At 40.6% G+C, this 20,173-nt stretch overlaps 1 protein-coding gene across 1 annotated transcript in view; it reads right to left on the bottom strand.

Annotated features, from left to right (window-relative positions):
• Nucleotides 1–8,165: 8,165 nt before the first annotated feature.
• The window catches only part of cdkal1 (CDK5 regulatory subunit associated protein 1-like 1), a 189,391-nt gene continuing 177,383 nt past the window's right edge, over nucleotides 8,166–20,173 (bottom strand). Inside the window, exon 15 of the mRNA XM_026371931.1 lies at nucleotides 8,166–10,953. Within this exon, the coding sequence (XP_026227716.1) occupies nucleotides 10,795–10,953 (159 nt within the window). The 3' untranslated portion in view covers nucleotides 8,166–10,794. The remainder of the gene's footprint in view (nucleotides 10,954–20,173) is intronic.

Here is a 20,173-nt window from a genome sequence, read left to right as displayed (position 1 = left end):
TGCTCCTTCCATTGGCTCTGTAAGGCATATGTCCTACCTAACCCCTCCCTAGAGCAATTTAAGAGCAATTTAGAAACACTTTCACACTTTAATGCCCTTAACTCTACAGAACATACACACAAACACACACACACACACAGGAATGTACTGCAGGGTGCAAAAGAGCAGAAAGCACAGGTCAGCCAGATGTGCTGTTACTAATCATATACAATTTAATATTAGATTAAGATTTAACAATATGACCCAACTATGGAGAGAGAGAAAAAGAGAGAGGAGGAGAAGAGACAGATACTGTAAAGCTTGTTTTTTTTTTTTTAACACCTTCCCACGCTGAGTAAAATATGTTTTCCATAAGCCCATCTTGTGCAAAGTGAGAGCCCCGCTCAGCTGGGTTTGTACATTAGCACAATGCAACTACTCATTTACCACAAGCGCTGCAGTCGCACTTAAACCAGCATGTACACTATTTTCACTTTATTATTATACTTGATACCGTTGGAAAGATACTAAATTTCCTTGGAGTGTTTATATCATTTCTTCCATCAGGGACCGCAGCTGTAAAGACTTGTAACTCTTGAGATTTGGCAATATAAGCAGAAAAGTAATCAGATTTGATTACCACTGCCTTTAGTAGTCGTTGCTACATAACAGGTGTCATAGACTGGAAGCTGATATGAAAGAAGGCAGAATTTCCCAAAACACTGTTCACTTGTGGAAGTACATGAGTTGATAGAAGTGCTAATAACTGACAGACTGACACAAGCTGTCATCACTAATTGTTCACATGTTTCACCTACAGAACATTAAGCGGTTGCTAAAGGAGTCTATATAGTGAGTGGATTTCACAAGTTAATCATCTTTGTAACAGAGTAGACAGAGAGAGAGAGAGAGACAGAATGACCAGTGAAGCATACACTCTACTTAAAAGCCCTACAGGTAAGAGCAGAGGGCTTCAACTGGTTCGAATCCTGAGAGCAGCTTTTAAAAAAATGCAGATGACGGTACATGAGTAGCGCTCAGCCAGAAGTGTAACCTAGTCAGCTCTGCTCAAGTCTCAAGTCACTGTACGGGGGGAGTAAGTGTGTGAGTGTAGAGGACCTGCAGTGATTTCTGCTCCCTGCTCGGAGCATCCTGTAATCACTCAGCTCCGAGCTGCTCTGGGATTTTTATCTGCTGTTCCCCGCTGCCTATGCAAAGAAACAAAGACTGGTCACTCTGTGACAGGGCTTAAAACAGCTTCAAAATACAGTCTGCTATAATCTGAATATTACCAGTGCCACTGTGGGCTATTAGAATATGTTTCTTGCATTGCAAATGCAATGTGAAGTGAAATTTCGAGAAGGCACGGACGTATATAAAGTCAAGTGAAGCGAGGCAGCAGACACATCTACTGAAGTCGAAAACGTTTCAACTTGAGTGAAAATAATGCTGTTATCCCAGGTTCCATACATCTCTCCGCTGCCTTAATGTACAGAGACAGGAGAAAAAAAAGAAGGCCAGGAGGAGAATAAGTAAATCAGTTCGAGTTCCCGGTGAGTGCGATCCGTCACACATGCACAGACACAAACCCACACTCCACACACACATAGAGCAGGACGCACTGTTCCAGCACTGTCAGTCAGAGGACACATCCATGAGCTGTTTATGGCACTGGATGTGTAAGAAATGAGGTTTCTCCACAAGCTTTTGTGCAGCACTTTTGAGCTATATACATACAACTACACATAAATCTACTCATGTGATTAATGCCACGTCTCAAGTCAACCACACAGTGACTGGAAAGGAAAGCATGACCAACCCTGCAGCAGCTGCGACATACGCGCTGTTTTGAATTTAGAAATGTTTACAAGCAGGAATCAGGACATGGGATTCATAAGGTAAAGATCACATTAAAATCAACATGCATGTACACACAGGGCACGCTAATGTTCGGCGTATCTAATGGCACGTTAATCACACACAGTCTCTGCTGCACCGCCACATCCACAGGTGGCACGCTCGACTGTCTCGTTCAAATCACCACAGATGAAGTCCGCTATCTCGTGAGCTGCTGCAGTGGTCAGCAGGAGCACGTGTTTGCACTTTCTCAGTCCCACGCTGTGAATATGAACCAGAGCGCTGCAGTAATAAAAGCGAGTGCGCTCAGTTAACTTTTCCTGGATGAACACAGGTTGACACACTATAAAGTCTGACGACTGATACGAACACTCAGAGAGATTATATAGCGCTTGTAGCCTACACCGTGTGCCACGAGGAATCTGAGAGAGGAACTGGAAAGCGGAGATACTATTATAATTGGAATAAATCAAGTCACACTCTGGGGCTTGAAAACGAAACCTTATGTGGGCCATAAATCTTCAGGGACATAAACAAAGCAGGACCTGAAATTAGATATTTGAACTTGGATATTAGATAACACAGCCACAGCAACTCGAACACATGCGTTGTTTTACCTAAGGAAAAAAAAAAAAATCAACAAAGGGAAGATAGAGAGAGAAAAAGATTTATAGAGAGTAAAGGGAAGGGGCAGACAGAGAGATTAATGCAGACAGTAGACAGCATGAGAGAGAGAGAGACGTGGATTATGGGTACTTTTCTTTTGCAGCCTCATCGCAAACAAATAAGCCGATCATCAAGAGCCAGCTAGGCAATTAATATTCAAGGAATTAGTTTTCCTTTTTAAAAAAGAAGAGTGGGTGTGGGGGGTGGAGGGGGGGGATTTAGATTCTTTCCCCTTTTTTTTTTTTTTTTGCTGCACGAGGATCCATTTTGTGAGCTTAGGCTATAAACAGCTTGAAATCACTTTGACAGCCTGCTCTATCTCATGTACACAAGCACGCATGCACACACCAGCACGCACGTACCACGGGGATTTTAATTTCAACCTGTGAAATTGTAATTGCCTCCTCCTGTAAGAGGCAAGAATTGTGGGAAGACTAAGTGCAAACACTTTTTTTTTTTTTTTTTTACCAATATTCATTTATTGATAAATTTACTTTTAACTATTTTTTCTTTACTGCCTTTTCCTTTTTCCTCCACCTTTCTTTCTTTCCTGCTTTCCATCTGCCCCCCGTCTTCTTCCTTTCCTCTCTTAACACTCTCCTGCACTCAAATCTGTTTGTCTCGTAGAGATGAGACAAGCTGGCAGAGCTGACATTAAATTAACTGGAGCTGTCAACGACAGAAGGAGGGCGGTCAGGAGAGGAAGAGGAAAAGAAAGAGCAGGGTAAGAAAGACAGCAAAGAGGAAATGAACAGGGAGCAGAGAGGAGTGATGGAGGATGGTGAGAAGAAAAAGAAAAACATAACGCAGGGTGAACACCCCCGTGGCACAAAAATGTGCTGAAAATGTCTTAAAGGCATTTGAATGCCGTCATTATTTTTCTTCTTTTGTTCGTTTTTTTATTTCTGACTCCTCTCGCTGTGAGGCTGCCCTGTGAATGACTTCACAACTGCAACTGCGCGTGCGACTGTTGTTTTGCGACGTGTCACAGCAAACTGTCAGCAAAAGCTCCATTCAACTCCGAAAAAAAAGCAGACGGCAAAAACAATCACGTAAGACTTGCAGTTTCGCGTAATTAGCTCGGATATTGAGTAATTTTTTAACCTGTGACAGCTTTGCTCTGTCATCCGGATACACACATTCTCTGTGGCAATGACCAGTGCAGCAGCAGCAGCAGAGCTACGGTTTGGTACTTTCCTGACCCTGAAATTAGCTTTTCCCATCTGTGCGGCATTTTGGTGACACATGGTGCACAAAGAGGAGGGGAATTCAAATGAGGAAGCACAAAGCAAGTTGTTGGTATCTGTCAGGGAAAATACCTCAGCACCATGTTTCTGTTCAAAGCCAGTCTGGGGAATGTCTAAACAAGAGCAAATGAAATATTTGGAGTAAATGCATCAAAATAATGGTAGAATTGTGTCTGGATGTGTGATTTAACATTTCAACATTAAAACTGACGTCAAAGTTCAACATGGAAAATAAATAACAGATCTTGTGTCCACATTTCTCCTTCTGTTCAATGAATCCCTGCAGCCATCTGAAGGCAGCAGGACCCAGGCTGATGGATCTGCAGCCACAGATTTGACATATGTCCCACCCATCATCCACTGTTTTTACCTTACTCTAAATCATGTACAAATGAAACCAGGCTGCTCTACAATAATCACACTAACATACAACAACATGATATTCTGCCTGATTATGTGGGACATTTCAGATTACAGCAGTTTATTAATCTCGAGAGTCACTAACACGCAGGACTGATAGTTCGCTCCTTTCTTAGAGCATAGCGGAGAGGGCTAACAATAAATGATGGATGAAGTGATGAGTGAAAAAGAGATGAGTGAGAGAAAAGTGCAGAAGATGACGGTTGACGGGCTGGGTCGCTGCCAAGGAGCTGTTATGCAACAAATCGCATTTCCATCAAAAAGTTACAGATGCCTCAGTCGATGTTCAGCTGGGGGACGTACAGTAAAAACGTCTGTGAAGCCGAGGGGATACATGGAGGGAACGTTAAGATCATCGGATGTGTTGAGGATTGGCTGTACACGTAGTGTGGTAAAGCCCGTTCACAATGTAATTTCATTTATGGTCTGGCAGCATGAGCGATCGCTCTGAGGGAAATTCACAGTAAGTGCTCCACAGTTCTCTCTTTAACTCAGATATTAAACACGGCCGAAACCTATTTAAAGTGAATGAGAGGGCTAAAACATTAGAACTGCCTCTCAGTGGCCAGTGAGTGTAAACTAGCTCTCTGAGAAGAACAGCCCAATGTAAAGGTCTTTAAGAGGATACAGTATACACTTATATACAATTCATACAGTTTGGACTTGAAGTCAGTCTTAAGGGGACAATACTGCATTCATTGGAAGTTGAACCCACTCATCAAATAAGTTCTACTGTCACACTATGTTTTTCATTGGACTGGACTCAAAAGCTCATTCAGTCTGGAAACTGCCAGCAGTCTCCATCCTGATGACTCTTTGTGTCTTTTATAGCTCTTTCTCACATAATAATTCCCCTTTCTCTCACTTATGCATCTCCTGTTCTTCCTTCCTGATCACTCATTTCTAATTAGCACCCAATAGATTAGTTCCACCATCATTTACAGGTTTGTCTTTAACCTGAACGTGTGTGCACGTGCTTTCATAACTTCATCAAACATCCGATGACACAACTTTATATTGATTTCTTAGTTTCCTAAAGAGTTTATGACATATCACAGGGACAGAGGGCGTGTAACAGACTGTCAACTATCAAGCAAGAGAATGGAGAAACTGCGCCTGTAAGTATTAAAAAAAGAAGACAAAAGATGAATAGAAGGGATGTGCAGTCGATAACGGAGAGAGTTTTACAGTGATCTGGACACAGCTGTGCTTTGCTGTAACATGTGAGTAGGTTACCGTTAAACATCACCAATGAAGTTATGTAAACGAGCAATGTTTGTGAAGGGTTGCTTCACCGTGGCAACAAACCAACCCTCGGGAGTCTCGGGCAATGTACAGTTATTACCATGACAACATCATTAAAAGTTTCATAGCTGCCGTCTGAAGTGCTCTAATCAAACATTAGCACGAAGCAAACAGCTCCGAGACCTCCAGGTGACTTCTTACTGTTTCTCATATAGCGTGTTTAAATTGATGTAATGCAGAGACAGAGCAGCTCACACGGTTCATTAGGCTAAAACCTAAATACACTGTGATAATGACCAAAGTTTTCCCAAAGTCCCTTTTTCTTTTGACCCCTCTTAAATGTACCTGCCCACTGTTGTACAGCGGATGTCTGAGAGAGAATCAGCTGAAGCAGCTCGAACAGTTCAATAAATACTGGAGCTCAAGAAACTCTCCAGGAAACTTTTTTCCAGTCAAGTTCGACAGACTGTTATCTAGACGATTTCACAGTGAAACATGTCGTCACAAAAAAGAAAAAAGGATTAAGCCGAAGCATCCTATTTTTTAAGACCCATAATATGAATGATTTCATTTTCCCTCTGTTATGTCAACAATACACAACTTAGACAAATGAGGCGTCGAGAGTCATCAAAGCAAGTATATATTTTTTCAAAGCGAAACACATAGTAATGTCTTTAAAACTGTCTTCAGACTAATAAGAGCTTTTAACACCAAGTAACACAGCAGCCTTGCTATGTCCCTATGTGCTTATTAAAGAGCTTTCAAGAACAATGCTGTGTAGAGCTAAAATATTGACTTTGGTCCCCCGTCCCACTGGTGCACACAAACACCCTTAACTGCTCAAAGTCAAAGATGTATAAGCCCATCAAACACACAAAAACCACAAGCGCACAAAGACATGCACACTAAAACAGAACTGGCAAGAAACCAAGACACTCAGCAGAGCCAATCTCTCCCTCACACAGCAGGCCGTGAATTCCCAGTTTGCTTTGCAGCGACAACGGGGTGTATGTGCGTCTGTGTTTGTGTGTGTAGATAAAAAAAACACAGCAATCACTGAATGCAGGCACAAGGGCCACCGAACTAAATGCTAGGATGAAGCTGGCATGAGGACTCACGCACACACGCACACACAGCCATATGATTAGGAACGGATATGCTTGCCAAGTCATTTTCTCCTCTGTTCCAGAAGGCGCTGAGGTGCTTAGCACACAGTGAGCAGGCCGCAGCCTATAGAAATGGAAACGCAGGGTGAGATGGGGGGGGAGGGAACAAAAAAATGGTGGGAGGTGCAGACGAAAAAAAAAAAGCAACAAAGCATGTTGGTCATCAAAATTGCAAAAATTAATTGGTCACACTCATGTGGGTTTCCATTTGCATGCAGCAGTTGCAGTTAGGAGTTGCAGGGAATTAGAGGTCTTTGTTTCACTCATTTGATAATTCGAATACTCTGTAGTTCATAGTTCTGTGTAGTACTTCATAGTACTGTCAAATAAATGTTTCTACTGTCAGAACAGTAAGAAAAAACACAGCATGAGGAACACTGAGCTAAACATGACAGACATTTACCAAATGTTCCCCTGCAGAGAAAAGTTGGGCAACAGTATTTATGCTGTACACACAAAATATATATGCACACGTTCATTAGTCTTTGTATAACAGTTTATGGCCCTGCTATCTGCCCCTGGGCTCCAGCCACATGCACACAGGGCACAGTATTATCATATTTTATGTCAGCGACTGTCACTGACTGTATCCCATGTCAATTCACATCAGTGCTAAACAATTGCGATTGCTTTGATCCTGCAAATATTTTAATTGCATCTTCAACATGATTGTCACTGTAATCTCATAAGAAGCAGCTGCAGCTTTGACTGACGTGTACAGTAGATGGATGTCGGTGAAATTTTGAGCTAAATGACACAGGGAGGGAAAAAAAAAAGAAGACAAATTTTAATGAAGCAGTTTTGAAGCTGAATGACAGCGTGGCAAATTGACTGAGCTAAATTGGACTTAACCTGACAAACATCAATATTGTAATTATTCCAGGTTTTTCTCTCCATTTTTCACTGATTGCTTCACCGAAAGAAAAAAAATAAATTACACCGTTAGCTGAAGCCTGAAGAAAAGACATCTGTCTAGATTTCCCTGCATTAAGTTTCTTTTTTTTAAAACAGGATCCCACCTTAATGTGTATGTTATGTTATATTTTTCAATGGTATTGAAAAACAGCAGCAGTATGAACATGAAATGTGAAGATGGTGAACGCTGGTGAAAGATGGTGAAGAATTTACTTCATTAGGTGGAAATGAAAAGGTCACATCATGAGGTGGTGCCTAATGAGAAGCTCTGTCAGCCTCTATCCAAGATCCTCCAGCTAAACTCATACTGGCATCAATTCATTGTATATCAGTGAATGTGCCTTTAGTTTCCCTAAACTTCAGCTGAACACAAAAGATAAAGGAGAAGCTACATTTCGACGCTTTTGGATATTTCGTAGTTTTTAACCACTGGTGGTTTAAGCACAGATCCACAGTAATGTGACATCTCACTCTCTTAGAAAACAGCATACATACATACAAACATGCCAAAACAATTGAAATTTCAAATAAAGAAATCACAGAACATATGACGAAGCTGTGCCAATGTTCGACCTCCCTTGCATTTGTCTCGTCTCCAAAGTCAGTTTCACATCAAAAGAACATCACTGTGTCGAAGACAAATTGACAACAGCTGCGAGTAAGACAAAAATTCAGAAACCCTCGCTTTTATTAGAAACAACTGAAGTGAATGATGCAAAGTGAATAATGATCTCCTTTCTATGGTTCCCGCCTCAATATTTCATGGTAAGTGATGATCTCCTCAACATAAAGGGTGTCGCTGCATCCATATTTCATTGGAGAACAATGCAATGTAAGTGACATACACAGGGAGGAAATGTGCTTACAAAGCATCAAAAGAACTGTCACACAGTATGGATGGCTGCGGAATAATATAGGGCACTGCTGGATGGATGTAACAAGCTTCAGAGCTACACGCATCATTTGATCACATAATTCAAAGCGAGTGTGCGTGCGTCTATGTGTAAGACATGCATCATTTGATCGGGTAATATAAAGCCTTAGTGCCCGAGTTTGTGTGTAAGTTTGCTTGACGTGCATCATTTGCCCATCCTACAAAGTTGCAGTACGCTGTGACTGTGTATATGTATGACATGCATGAGCGAGGTAGGAAAAAACAAAAAAAAACAACAGGGTACATGCTTGTGTCTGTGTGTGACATGCATCATTTAGTTGGATAATACAAATCTAGTGTGTGCGCATGTGTGTGTGTGTGTGTGTGTGTGCAGGCTAACAGCGGTATATCTAATAAGAGGGATTTTTGAATGAGAAAGTGGTGTCCAACCACACATGCTGGTTTTCAGCTAAATTAAGCACTGAAGGAACCAAAAGACACCGCATCAGGCTGTGCACACCCACACACACACACACACCTGACACAGAAACAAGCTCATAAACAAGCTGGAAGACACAGTTGCGACTGGGAATATATGCAAGGCATGTGTACACACACAGAAACAAATGCAAGACGCACTGACAGAGACACATGTGCCAGTGTGACACATAAATTGGAGCATGAATTATTAACTGTCTGAGATTTCAGAACATGTTGGGACTGTTGTAGCTCTGTTGTAGAGAAACAAAGGCAAAGTATGTGTGGCAGCGACTGAGTGATACAGACCCCTCCACATCTTTTCTATACGACTCATTCGATAGTAAAAACATAACAGCAATTAATAAGTGGGTCATTTTACTAGTAGCAAGTAGGTTTTGTTCTTTATTAAACAGGTTTTGGATGACTCAGACTACACATACATCACATGTAGTCCACATATCAGCACATTAGTCCTACAGGGTCACTTCACTTTAATTTGAAGAATTCTCAATGACCTCTGGTGATGTATGGAAATGCAAACAGTTTTAGTTATACTCTGCCACACACCGACTTATCTATCCACCCCAGTACAAAATATTTACTTGAATTTGTAATCCACCAATTTTCCAATCTTGGTTTGCACAGGAATATTTCTCCTGAAGTCATAGTGCATATGAAAACAGATGGCACCCTCCTCTATGGATTATCCAGAGTAACTGGGATGTAATTGGGGAACTGTTTCTGTGCTGTTGGCTCCATAAATGAAATTCCATTCACCGCTATTCTGTTGGGGTGGCAGCAGAAATCTCAGAGGTGGATATCAGCTAGACACAGCTACAGGGAAGTGAGACCACATCAAACAACCCTGGAAGTTGGCAGCAGTGCAAGCGAGCACACACAAATGAAACAAATCACACTGGGTGTGTAGGATTCTGTAGGACAAATTGATGGGTCAATAATGGACACCAATCCCAGCAGTCAGTGTTGCCCACCTGTCCAATTACCACTTAGTTTATTAGTAGTCAGGTGGGATATGATGCACATTACAAATGAATTACATTCATCTTACATGTCTGAGACAAACCAATCGTATGTTAAAACTAAATTAAAGCCTTCAATATGTAGCTCTGAAAATAGACCGCCCATGTCACTTGTTCCAACATAAATACTTTAAAATGAAATAAGCGTAACTAAGTATCACACAAATCCTGCTCATTTCCAAAGAACACATACAGTACTGTAAATCAGTCAAAGTGAGGATAGTAACTCTGTAGCACACAATGTTTGGAAACCTGGATGCTCAGTACATTAAAATATGTTTTGTAAGTCACAAAGACCTAAAATGACTCAATAACAATCCCTGAAAGAAAGTAACTGAACGTTTGATCACACTTTGGTTCAGATGATCAGAATCTCCAGAATGTCTATCTATTAGTTGAGTAGTCCTTACTTTATCTGTGAACCAACAACACTTATTTTCCAGCCTGTAGTCATCAGTTAACAATTAAGAAAAGTACAGGCGTAGAATTTTACTGAAACCCCACAGGCGGTAAAAGTTCAAATCTCATAATGAAACCAAAATGTGAAACTGAATCTTCAGCTGAAATCGATTCTATTTCAAATATAGCAAGTCTGCGAGGACCTGTCATTACCAGTGGGAGTACGCCTAGTTCACAGACAGAAGGAGACACTGGCATCAATGACAATGAAGTGATAAACTATGTCTTTGAATTAAAAAGTAAAAATCTAACGGGACTAAAAGCCAAATCTCACAGAACAAAATAACTAACCCTCGACAGACTTCCTCTGATTTTATCTTTGGGTTGGTTTCAATTTCAAACAGAGCAAACAGAGTAAGCTACAGGAGAGCTGTGTGTTCGAAGGTCCTCTGATGGTAATGTCCTCTCCTATCTTCACAGTCCTCTTTCAGGCCACCATTACTGCATCAATACAGCTTCTCCACGACGAAGGCCAAAATAGCTGCTGCCAGCACGAGCCCCATCCCCAGCTTCTTGAGTACTTCCCTGTCCAGACTGTAGGAGCCGATCCACAGATCAGGTGAAGACGACAGAGAAGCAGCTTGGACGTCATCGGAAATCTGTCCCTGTGTAGAGAAACACGGAAAAAAAAAAAAAAAAAATCACTTCAGGCTGATTTATTGCTTTATTATAAAAACAAAACTTTTCTGACGCATTAGCATTTACTGGATGAATCTTGCAATGTGTCTGCACTGGACTGATGTGGCCTGCCAAACCATCCACTAAAAACATCTCATGTCCCTCAGATGTATAAAGACACACCTACAAAGGATGTGCTGCTCCACCCCCCACACACAAGTGCACACAGAAATCCCTGCAGATCAGAGCATAGGTTGTGTCCATTATTCATAATTAGGAAATCGTATTTAGAACAATTCAACTGGCTCTGGCCACAAATCAAAGAGTGAGGCTTGACAGCCTGGTGTCCACTGATCCAATGCAGCTTAAATCTGTAATCAGAGAATTCAGTTAGTCTTAATGTGTTGGACCATTAAAAAGACATCCACTAGTGAAGGCATGTGACAGTGAAAGATGAGAACGAGCAACACTGAGAACTATGAAGACATTATTATTATTTTTATTATTTTTGAATCAATTAAATATGTGGAGTTTGATCTTTCACATAGATCATGCCAGGTCATAATTTACTCAGCCAGTGGATCTTCATAAAATAGCCATTTCATGTGAAGGAGTGCATTACAGCCATTAATGGATCATTGCTGTTGATCATTAAGTACATTAGAAATACTGCACATCTCTTCTGATCACTTGATATTAGGAGAATACAGGACACAGTCATACCCACCATTCCCCGCTCTTCTCTTCTCTATCTGTTTCCCTCTACAACAACTGTGGAAACTACTCACTACTGACATAATAATAATAAAAATCACATTTCATCTCAATATTTTGTGAAGGGAAGCATTAATAAAACTAACCATTTTCTAATGCAAATGAGTGCATTTCAATTAGGATGCAATTATCTCCCTGTGAAGCAGTTAATGCAGTTTTACACTGATCCAATTATTACAGAGTGCTGTTTACTGAATCAAGCTAATGTTGAGAAGGTGCACTGTGTAGTAGTCTGGGGAAGCTGGGAGAAAGCAAAAGATAAGTGTGAACATACAGTGTTAGCACAGCGAGACCGTAGAGAACTGTTGCACTACATCATGTCATTGCTGCTTTGCTATTTATTTGTTTATTTAATTATTATTATTAATAATTAAGTACAACTCCACCTGTAAAAACGTTGTTGATCGTGAAGTTCACTGTTTTGCTCTTCACATTAAAACATGGAAATTGAAACACTGCACATACGCACATGCTGGTGCTTCACGATGCTCCGTTAAAAAATGAGATTTTTTTTTTTTGCTTGTTGATTGTGGATAATACAAACCACATTTCAGGAATAGTTCAGGACTTTTTCTAACATGCTATAAAAAAACTCAAGTCTGTGATTTGTCAATCCACTTTAACTTGTGACAAAAGAGAAATATTTCCACTCACAGACTTACTTATTTTGTAAATATAAACAATTTCAGAGTTTGATGCTTGAGAGCGGCTTTCTGGAAATGGAGTTTGTAATTTAGTTGCTAGATGCTGAACACTGATAATCACCGCTTTGCCTCCCTGGCCGCCACTCTCCCTCATTGATCATCCTTCTTTTTGATTACACATTTATTTGGTTTGATTTTATTGTCCAACAGTTGAGACATGAGGTGAGATTTCAAACGCATCAAATTGATCGCTAATTAAATAAATAATCCACCACATGACGTGGTCCTTTTAATTTGCGCATTAAACAAATTGAACGAGAGAACTGACACTTGTCAACAGCTCTGGGTGGACTGCACATCAATCTGAATGACCTTGAGGTAGGTTCGATATGTCTCATCCTTCATGACAGTTCATAAAATGTTTTATCACCACAAAAGGTAGATCATGCAGGACAATATTGAGCGAATGATCAGCAGCGCTCTAGAATAACCTTTAATAAGGTTCACTAGGGAACAGAGGTTTGGCTTTGATATTTGCCATAGGTGATCTCCTCCTCTTTCTGCCCCCTCCTTCACTGTCACACTCCCACTCAAGAACCTTCTCTCTTCCCAGGGAGATTGCTTGGAAAACTCAACCATTTACCAATATCTCGCTTTACATGTTTGCTACATTATTTGTTGCGATAAACTTTCACTATGAGTAGCAAAGTAATGAGTAAGAATTTATACTCGATCCAGTAAAAGAATGACAAATTTTGTGCAGTACTAACACCCACCTGTATATGTAGTAAGGATTTGTGTGTAACTGACAGTCAGTGCACGCCTACATGTGCTGCATGCATGTGGTTGTGTGTACGAGCAGCTGCACAGCGTCTGTCCTCTGCATCTCTATCCATGTTACTCCCGCACCCTTGTTCTCTCTGATGGTTGTGAAAGCTACCTCGCCACCCACTCATCTCCTCACTGTTGTCACTGAATGCTTTCCACTGTTACTGCACACAATGGAGGATAGATATTATGACCGACAACGCCTACGTGACACAACTATAAGTCACTTACAGTAACTTCTGACAATAGGTGAAGTGGAATGAGTAACAGAGGTTCGTCTGACACATGCACATTTGCCTAATGTTAGGATCATCCCCGGACTCCCTAATGGTGAAACCGATATGCTGTTTTGATGCTTGAAAAACAATTGGTGTCATTTTTGCAACACTTTGGTGAAAGGCTTTAAGAAGGTTTGAAATACTGGTTCATGTTCATTAAAGGATGAATGAACTGGGAGTGAGAAAAGCTGATGGATGTTGGTTATTCATTCATAACTTTTTATAGACTTGAATGAGTGAATGAATTAATAAGACGGGTTGCATGAAAGCTGAAATGAATACTTCACAAAAAAGACTAAATCTAATTCACTCAGTAGCCCAAATGTATATTCCTGCTCACTTGATTATCAGGTCAAAAGAGAGACAGACTAAAAGCCACCAAAATGATTATCTTTCTCTTCTTGACATCTTAGCATATATAGATATACATTAGTAAAGTAAGTAAGTCTGTCTGTTTATCCATATATCTACAGCTGTCCTTTAACAACACAGTGCCAAGAGAGAGAGAGACTCAATAGGATGGTCTAAAATCTATTACTAGTAGGGAGGACAAGTGAAAATTCAAGTGCCAGAAGGTGCATGTCAGCACAGTGGGAGAGACAGGAGCAGAGGGGCAGAGAGGACAGAAGTGAAAAACTGAGAAGAAATGAGGAAGGGAGGAAGGTGAAGAAAGAGGCGGGGGAAGATGAGAGATGTGGCTTTCAGTGAGAGTTCACCACCTGCTAGCTAGCATGCTGACTTTGTGCATGTCTGTGAGACATTTGTGAGTAAGTGTGTGTCTGTAAGTGTGTGGTGGATAATGTCTCTCTCTGCTCACAGCAGTGGAAGGGAGCAAAATAATCCTCCGGAAAATTATCTAACACTACACCAGGGGTACAGACTGGCTAGCACAGCTAGAAACTTTTCCTCAACACTCCCAATGTCTTTCTCATAAAACCTCTTGCTCCATACTCCACAAATGCATCCTTTCTTCCCACTAACGTATTCAAACAACGGTTCACATTGTGACACTCGCATTATGAGAGCAGGAAAGCACAATATGCAGTGGTCACATTTCTCACATGATCCTCACCAGCTGTCACTGTCACTCTAGACTACTGTGTGTATGCACAGATAGTGTAACAGGCTCCTTAGTCACGCGTGGTTTGACAAAGCACTGGTGACAACACCAGCGAGCTGCAGCTATATTTACAACTGGACAAAAGGATAAGAGAGTAATTAAAAAGAGTGATTGCAATTAACATTTCTACTATAAATGAATGTCTTTGTTAAAACTTTAAGTCGTGCGTTTGTTGGAAAAGAGGAACAGAGGCTGAGGGAAGAACACGAGTCACATTCTCTTCCTGTCTTTTGTCTCATCTGTCATCTGTAAAACCCACAAAGACAAATGCCTCACGTACGGTACTGTGACCTGTTGTCACTTTACAGACACCCAAAGCTACACAATCTCACACTCTAAACTCACTGTCAAGTTGAGATTTGACACAACTTGCTTCTCTGTCTCATGTGTATGCACACAGGCTGACGTATACATGAGCAAGTATGTTCAGACATTTGTGTACATATCAGGGTCCATCACTATACATCACTTCAGCTTAAAAAAAAGGTTTATCATCTCTAATTTCCCCCCACATGCTCTATTTATCTATAACACTGAGTGAAGTCATCGCCAAGTATCCTTTATACACATTATGACACACACAACGATGCATCAATGGTATCCACACACTTGCTGCAGGTTTACAGTTACAGTAACTCTAGACAGGAGAATCCTACATGTGTGTACGGTGAGGTGGTAGGTGGGTATGTACTGTATAAGGCAAACACGTGACAGGTACTACTGCGGACAGGCAGCACAGCACATGCTTTCAGGCACTACAAAAGGTACAGAGGTGGACATTACATAGAGATGTGCACACACACATACACAAATACACATACACATATTATACAACAACACTTGGGGAATGAAAAAGGTCAGTGTGAGACTGAATAGAGAAATGTGTGTAGCACACACAGGGATACACGAGTCAAACTTCCAATATGACGCTGCAATATATAGTACTAATTACTCTACATACATAGAATAGGTGTGTCCTGGTAACACTATGTGTTGTATCTTCGCTTCGAAGTAAAGAATGCTGAGGTGACTGTTAAGAACATGTTTTATATTTAATTTGTTCTACACTACACCATTACATTAAAGTAGCTTTAAAACTTTACCACTTTCTGTGTCCTGGGATTCATTGCAGGTAATGTTTCTGTGATGACGAACTAGCAAGATGTTTTCCTGAGCATAGGATTAAAGAAGGCAGATTACCTTTCTCATCGTGATCCAAACACTGAATCAAGTTTAACTGAGTAAAGACAGCCGTCCCTGTGGTCAATTGTTGTGGATCCCATTAGCAAGATTAAAGGCTGGTACAAACTGTTACAGTTAAAGTATTCATGTACAGAGGCAGCATAAGCCTGTCGAAGAGTTGTGGACCTCATTCAGAGCAGGCACATAATAATAGGTAAGCCAAGCTGACATGTATCTGTTGTCACCTAATTTCACTTTTTATTTTTTTTATGTTCAGAAAATGTCTCCATGTGCTTTTTCCCAAACAGCACAAGACAAACTCATCTGTAACTCACTGTGTTTTCAGTTTTCCTGTTTTTATGTCTTTTGTATCTGGATCAAAATCCCATCCAATAACAAGACGTACGTGCTGAGACATACTTGGACGAGACAACATGTTGATCTTGAGAGGATGGTAGAATTCAAAATAAAACACAAGCCATGGGTGACTCATTTGTGGAAGAAATCTGCTCAGAGGAGTTTGTTTACAAGGTCCATACTGGGAAAAGACTATTACCATAACATGGAAGAAGAAAATATGTCCTTAAGAAAGATTACTCAATAACTAGACATATTTTTGCTCCCTAACAGTTGTTAGCTAAGTGCTTTGTTATTTACATCTTCCATCTGTGGTTCAAAACCAGCATTCAGAGCAAAAGGCCCTTTAAAACCCTCTAACATTTTAAATAAGCAAAACAGAATGAGGTTGTGTAATTCCCTTTGACATGTTAGGTAAGAATGGTGAAAATAGATGTGACTAATAATTTGACGGCTTAGCATTTATTCCTTTGTTACTGTGATTTTGGTTCTTCAAGTATACACAAAGCACAGGCCATGTAATACAATTTGACATGCTAAATGAAATGCTTAAAATAGCTGCGCCTGCCGTTCTGAAGGCAAAACAAATTATTTGCTACCAGAGTAAACAAAGTCAAGCAAAGGCCAAGCAAAACCTTTTGACATTTTAAATAAAAATGTTTAAAAATAGATTTTGAGAGGATTAACTATATCCCAACCAGCAAAGACAGCCCAACCTTTGATTTCTTTTTATTCTTATTCTGTTTCTGACAATACTGACAACAACATGTGCGCATAACGCAACATCAAAGCAACAATCCATAACGGTGGCGTGTTAACACAGAGAGGTTCAATTGTTTTGGGGTGAAATACAGATGTTGTCTGAGCCTTATACCTGTTTATGTGTGTCTATGTTTGTGTTGGGCGTGTGTGTGTGTGTGTTTTGTCTACATGATGATTGTGTGTAGAGCCAGTGTCTGATATAGCCTGAGGCTACTAGGAGTCTGCCAGGCACACCAGGGGGGATTGTGCATCGGGTACGTGTGTGTGTGTAAGCTTTGTTTTACCAATAAACCTGTGGTGTATGTTAGCGTTTGTGTACTGTAAGCATTATGATGCAAAGCACTAGCAATACCACCCACTCAGCCTGTACTAGGATATATAAACACAACTATAAATGCATTACATTCACACAATGTCTGCTCTTATATTACGCTGGTGTCATTCGGCCACATCAAAGAAGTAAAACACACACAATGAAAGGATGATAAAAAGCATCGAAACTGAATTGGGAGGACAGAAGAAGAGTAAGAAAGTGAGAGAAAAGACAAATCTGGGCACAAACTGAAAACTAATAAAAAGTGAAACATATAAAAAAAGAATGACACAGTGGGAAAATAAAGAATACCAGTCTTAGAGGAAAGGAAACAGAAAAGCAGGCAAATGTAAAGATGTGTCCATTCAACTCCATTTTTTGCCACTCTGTCAATTTGTGGTCACATAGGGACATTGTTCAGGACTCGTACTCCTCCCTCACCTCCTCCTCTCTCAGCTCTCTCCTTTTTCTATTGTGCCTTTCATACGAACTGTCAGTGTGCCGTCTTGTGGAAGGAGCAGAGTCGTTTTCTTCTCTTTCTCCCATTCTCTTGGTCTCCTTGAGAAAGTATGCTATGAAAAGAGCTGATTATTGGATGGCACTCAAGCTGCGTTTCTGTCTCCTGATCTCTCCGTCTTCCTCGCTCTCTTGCTTTCATTCGTGCTACTTTTATGGCCTCTCTCACAGACACCCCTCCTCATTTATCATTTAATTTCATCTGAGGATGAGGACTGGCGAAGATACTTTTTTCTTTCCTTCACCATGCTGTTGAGTGCTTTCACTGCTATTGTGTCCCACTAAAAGACTCATTACTGTCCTTCCCCTTCTGCAGAAAGTGCTGTTTCTGTGAATGAGGGGCTGACAGATGGACGGATAGAGGCAGAAATAGAGAGAGGGAGATTTCTTTCTACACTTTCAAACTCTGTTTGACTGTATCAATAACAGCATCTACGAAAATAAATATTCACAAGACGTTTACACCCATTTTTGACAAAGTATGTCATTATCATTATTATTTTGTGCATTGTTTTTTTGCCATAAAACCTTTAACTTATTTCAAAATCGCTCACGACACACGTCAGGGTTGTGACCTTTGCTGAGCAGAGCTGTTTAAGTTCAGATGATCCTACAGCACACTTAGTTTTAAAACAAGTCCCATACACAAGTGGCCCTTTTAAAAGACTAAACAATGACACTAAACACCTATTTTGTCTAAAATTTGCTAAAAACAACATCATCATCATCAATAATAATACTATATTAAATCATCAGGAGCTGGGTCTTATCCGTGTAAACAGAGCTGAAACTAAAAGCTTATTATGTTTTTCACAGAGAGACAAAGGCAGAGAGAGAGAGAGAGAGAGAACAAAAGACAGGATGTCATCCATGTCAATAACAGCAAATTCCTCTCACACATCCATGTACCTATTTATCTGCTCATCCATCAGAGGTGCGCATCTAAATCATTATGTTTCACATCCATTTCTATCTGTCCACTTTCAGGTCCTCTGAATTCATTCATCTGTCCATTCGACCACATTGCTTCATTCCCACACACATCAGTATGGATGCTGGCTGGTGTGCAATCATCTCTCTCTTTTCATCTCTGAAATGGAAGATGTCTCATTTTGTTCCTCTTTTGACAAATGGACATTATAGACCTTAGTGGGTTCCTCTACCTATCCAATCAGACACTTATGTACCACTCTTGCCTTTTCTCACTTTCCCCTGCAGCACTCCTCTGCATCATAGATGAAACAAAAAAGCTCAAACTCTGTCCCTCTATCAGCTTCCCAGCTACCATTCACATCATCCTCCTGGCACCTTATTCTTCTGTTTTATCTCTCTCTCTGCCAAAAAAGCCTGTAATTAGAGACCCTGCTGCAAGACACTGGGGTGAGTGTCTATCTGCCTTTTCCTAATCACTCATTCATCTCTCTCTTTCCCTCTCTCTCTCTCTCTGCCTTACATAGACACACACGCTCAGCTCAGCGTGTGGTCGGCTCATGCAGAGAATCACAGAAAAAAGATCTTGGTCTTAAAATATGTATAGGCCAGCCACTAGTGGTGTGTGCGCATTACATTAGATATGTGTGTAGTACATTTGTATGCAGGTGTCAGATTGTAGTGAACACACATGTATGCATATATATGTTCAATCAGTCCCCTTCTGACCCCATTTAAAATAATAATAGTGATTCCAGATACTGGACACACACAGCACATTAACCAGAGAGCTGTATGTGTAGCCTGCAGATACAGCTGTGTTTCCAAGCCATTAGGTCACTTATCTATTAAGCACTGTGCTGCCACTCTCCTATAAACCAACAATGCAGGTCATAAGGACTATGGACCATAGGATCATAAGCAGCATCACTAGAGATTATTTAATATAATAGGATGCTAATCACCAGCATGCCAGTCAACCTCAATCTGTCACCATAAAACTGTTTCTTATTCCACTGCCCCACCTCCATTTGTTAATTACTCCATCTAATGCTCGCAGGTTTTAAACCATACAGTACCTTAGACATTGAATGCTGGTTTCATTATCTGTTTTAAATTAGTATTTCCACTCATGTTGCTGTTGCTATGACTCTCTTTTACTGTAGTCTCCACATAGCTCATCAATGACCACCCATATACACAAATAGCCACAGTAAGTTTTATACACCCCCAGAAACCTCCTACCAGGTGTGTTCACGCAGGGTCTAAAACACAATCAGTCTAATCTTTTCTATTCAGCTGTTATTTTTACCCTTTAGGTAATAAAATGACTGCACGAAGAATGTCACGTGTGTCTATGAATCTATGTGCAAGACAGTGCTCAAGTCAATACATCAGTCCACGCTGGAAATAAATTAAGGCCTGGGTGTGTTGTATGTTGAAGAATGCTGAACTGAGTGTGAATGTCAGGGGCAAGTATGTCAGGTGAAACTAATGCAAGCA

Source organism: Anabas testudineus, chromosome 16 (genome assembly GCF_900324465.2).
Source record: "Anabas testudineus chromosome 16, fAnaTes1.2, whole genome shotgun sequence".
NCBI classification, from domain to species: Eukaryota; Metazoa; Chordata; class Actinopteri; order Anabantiformes; family Anabantidae; genus Anabas; species Anabas testudineus.
The sequence above is the reverse complement of the archived record's forward strand: the minus strand, read 5'-3'. Positions and strand labels throughout refer to the sequence as shown.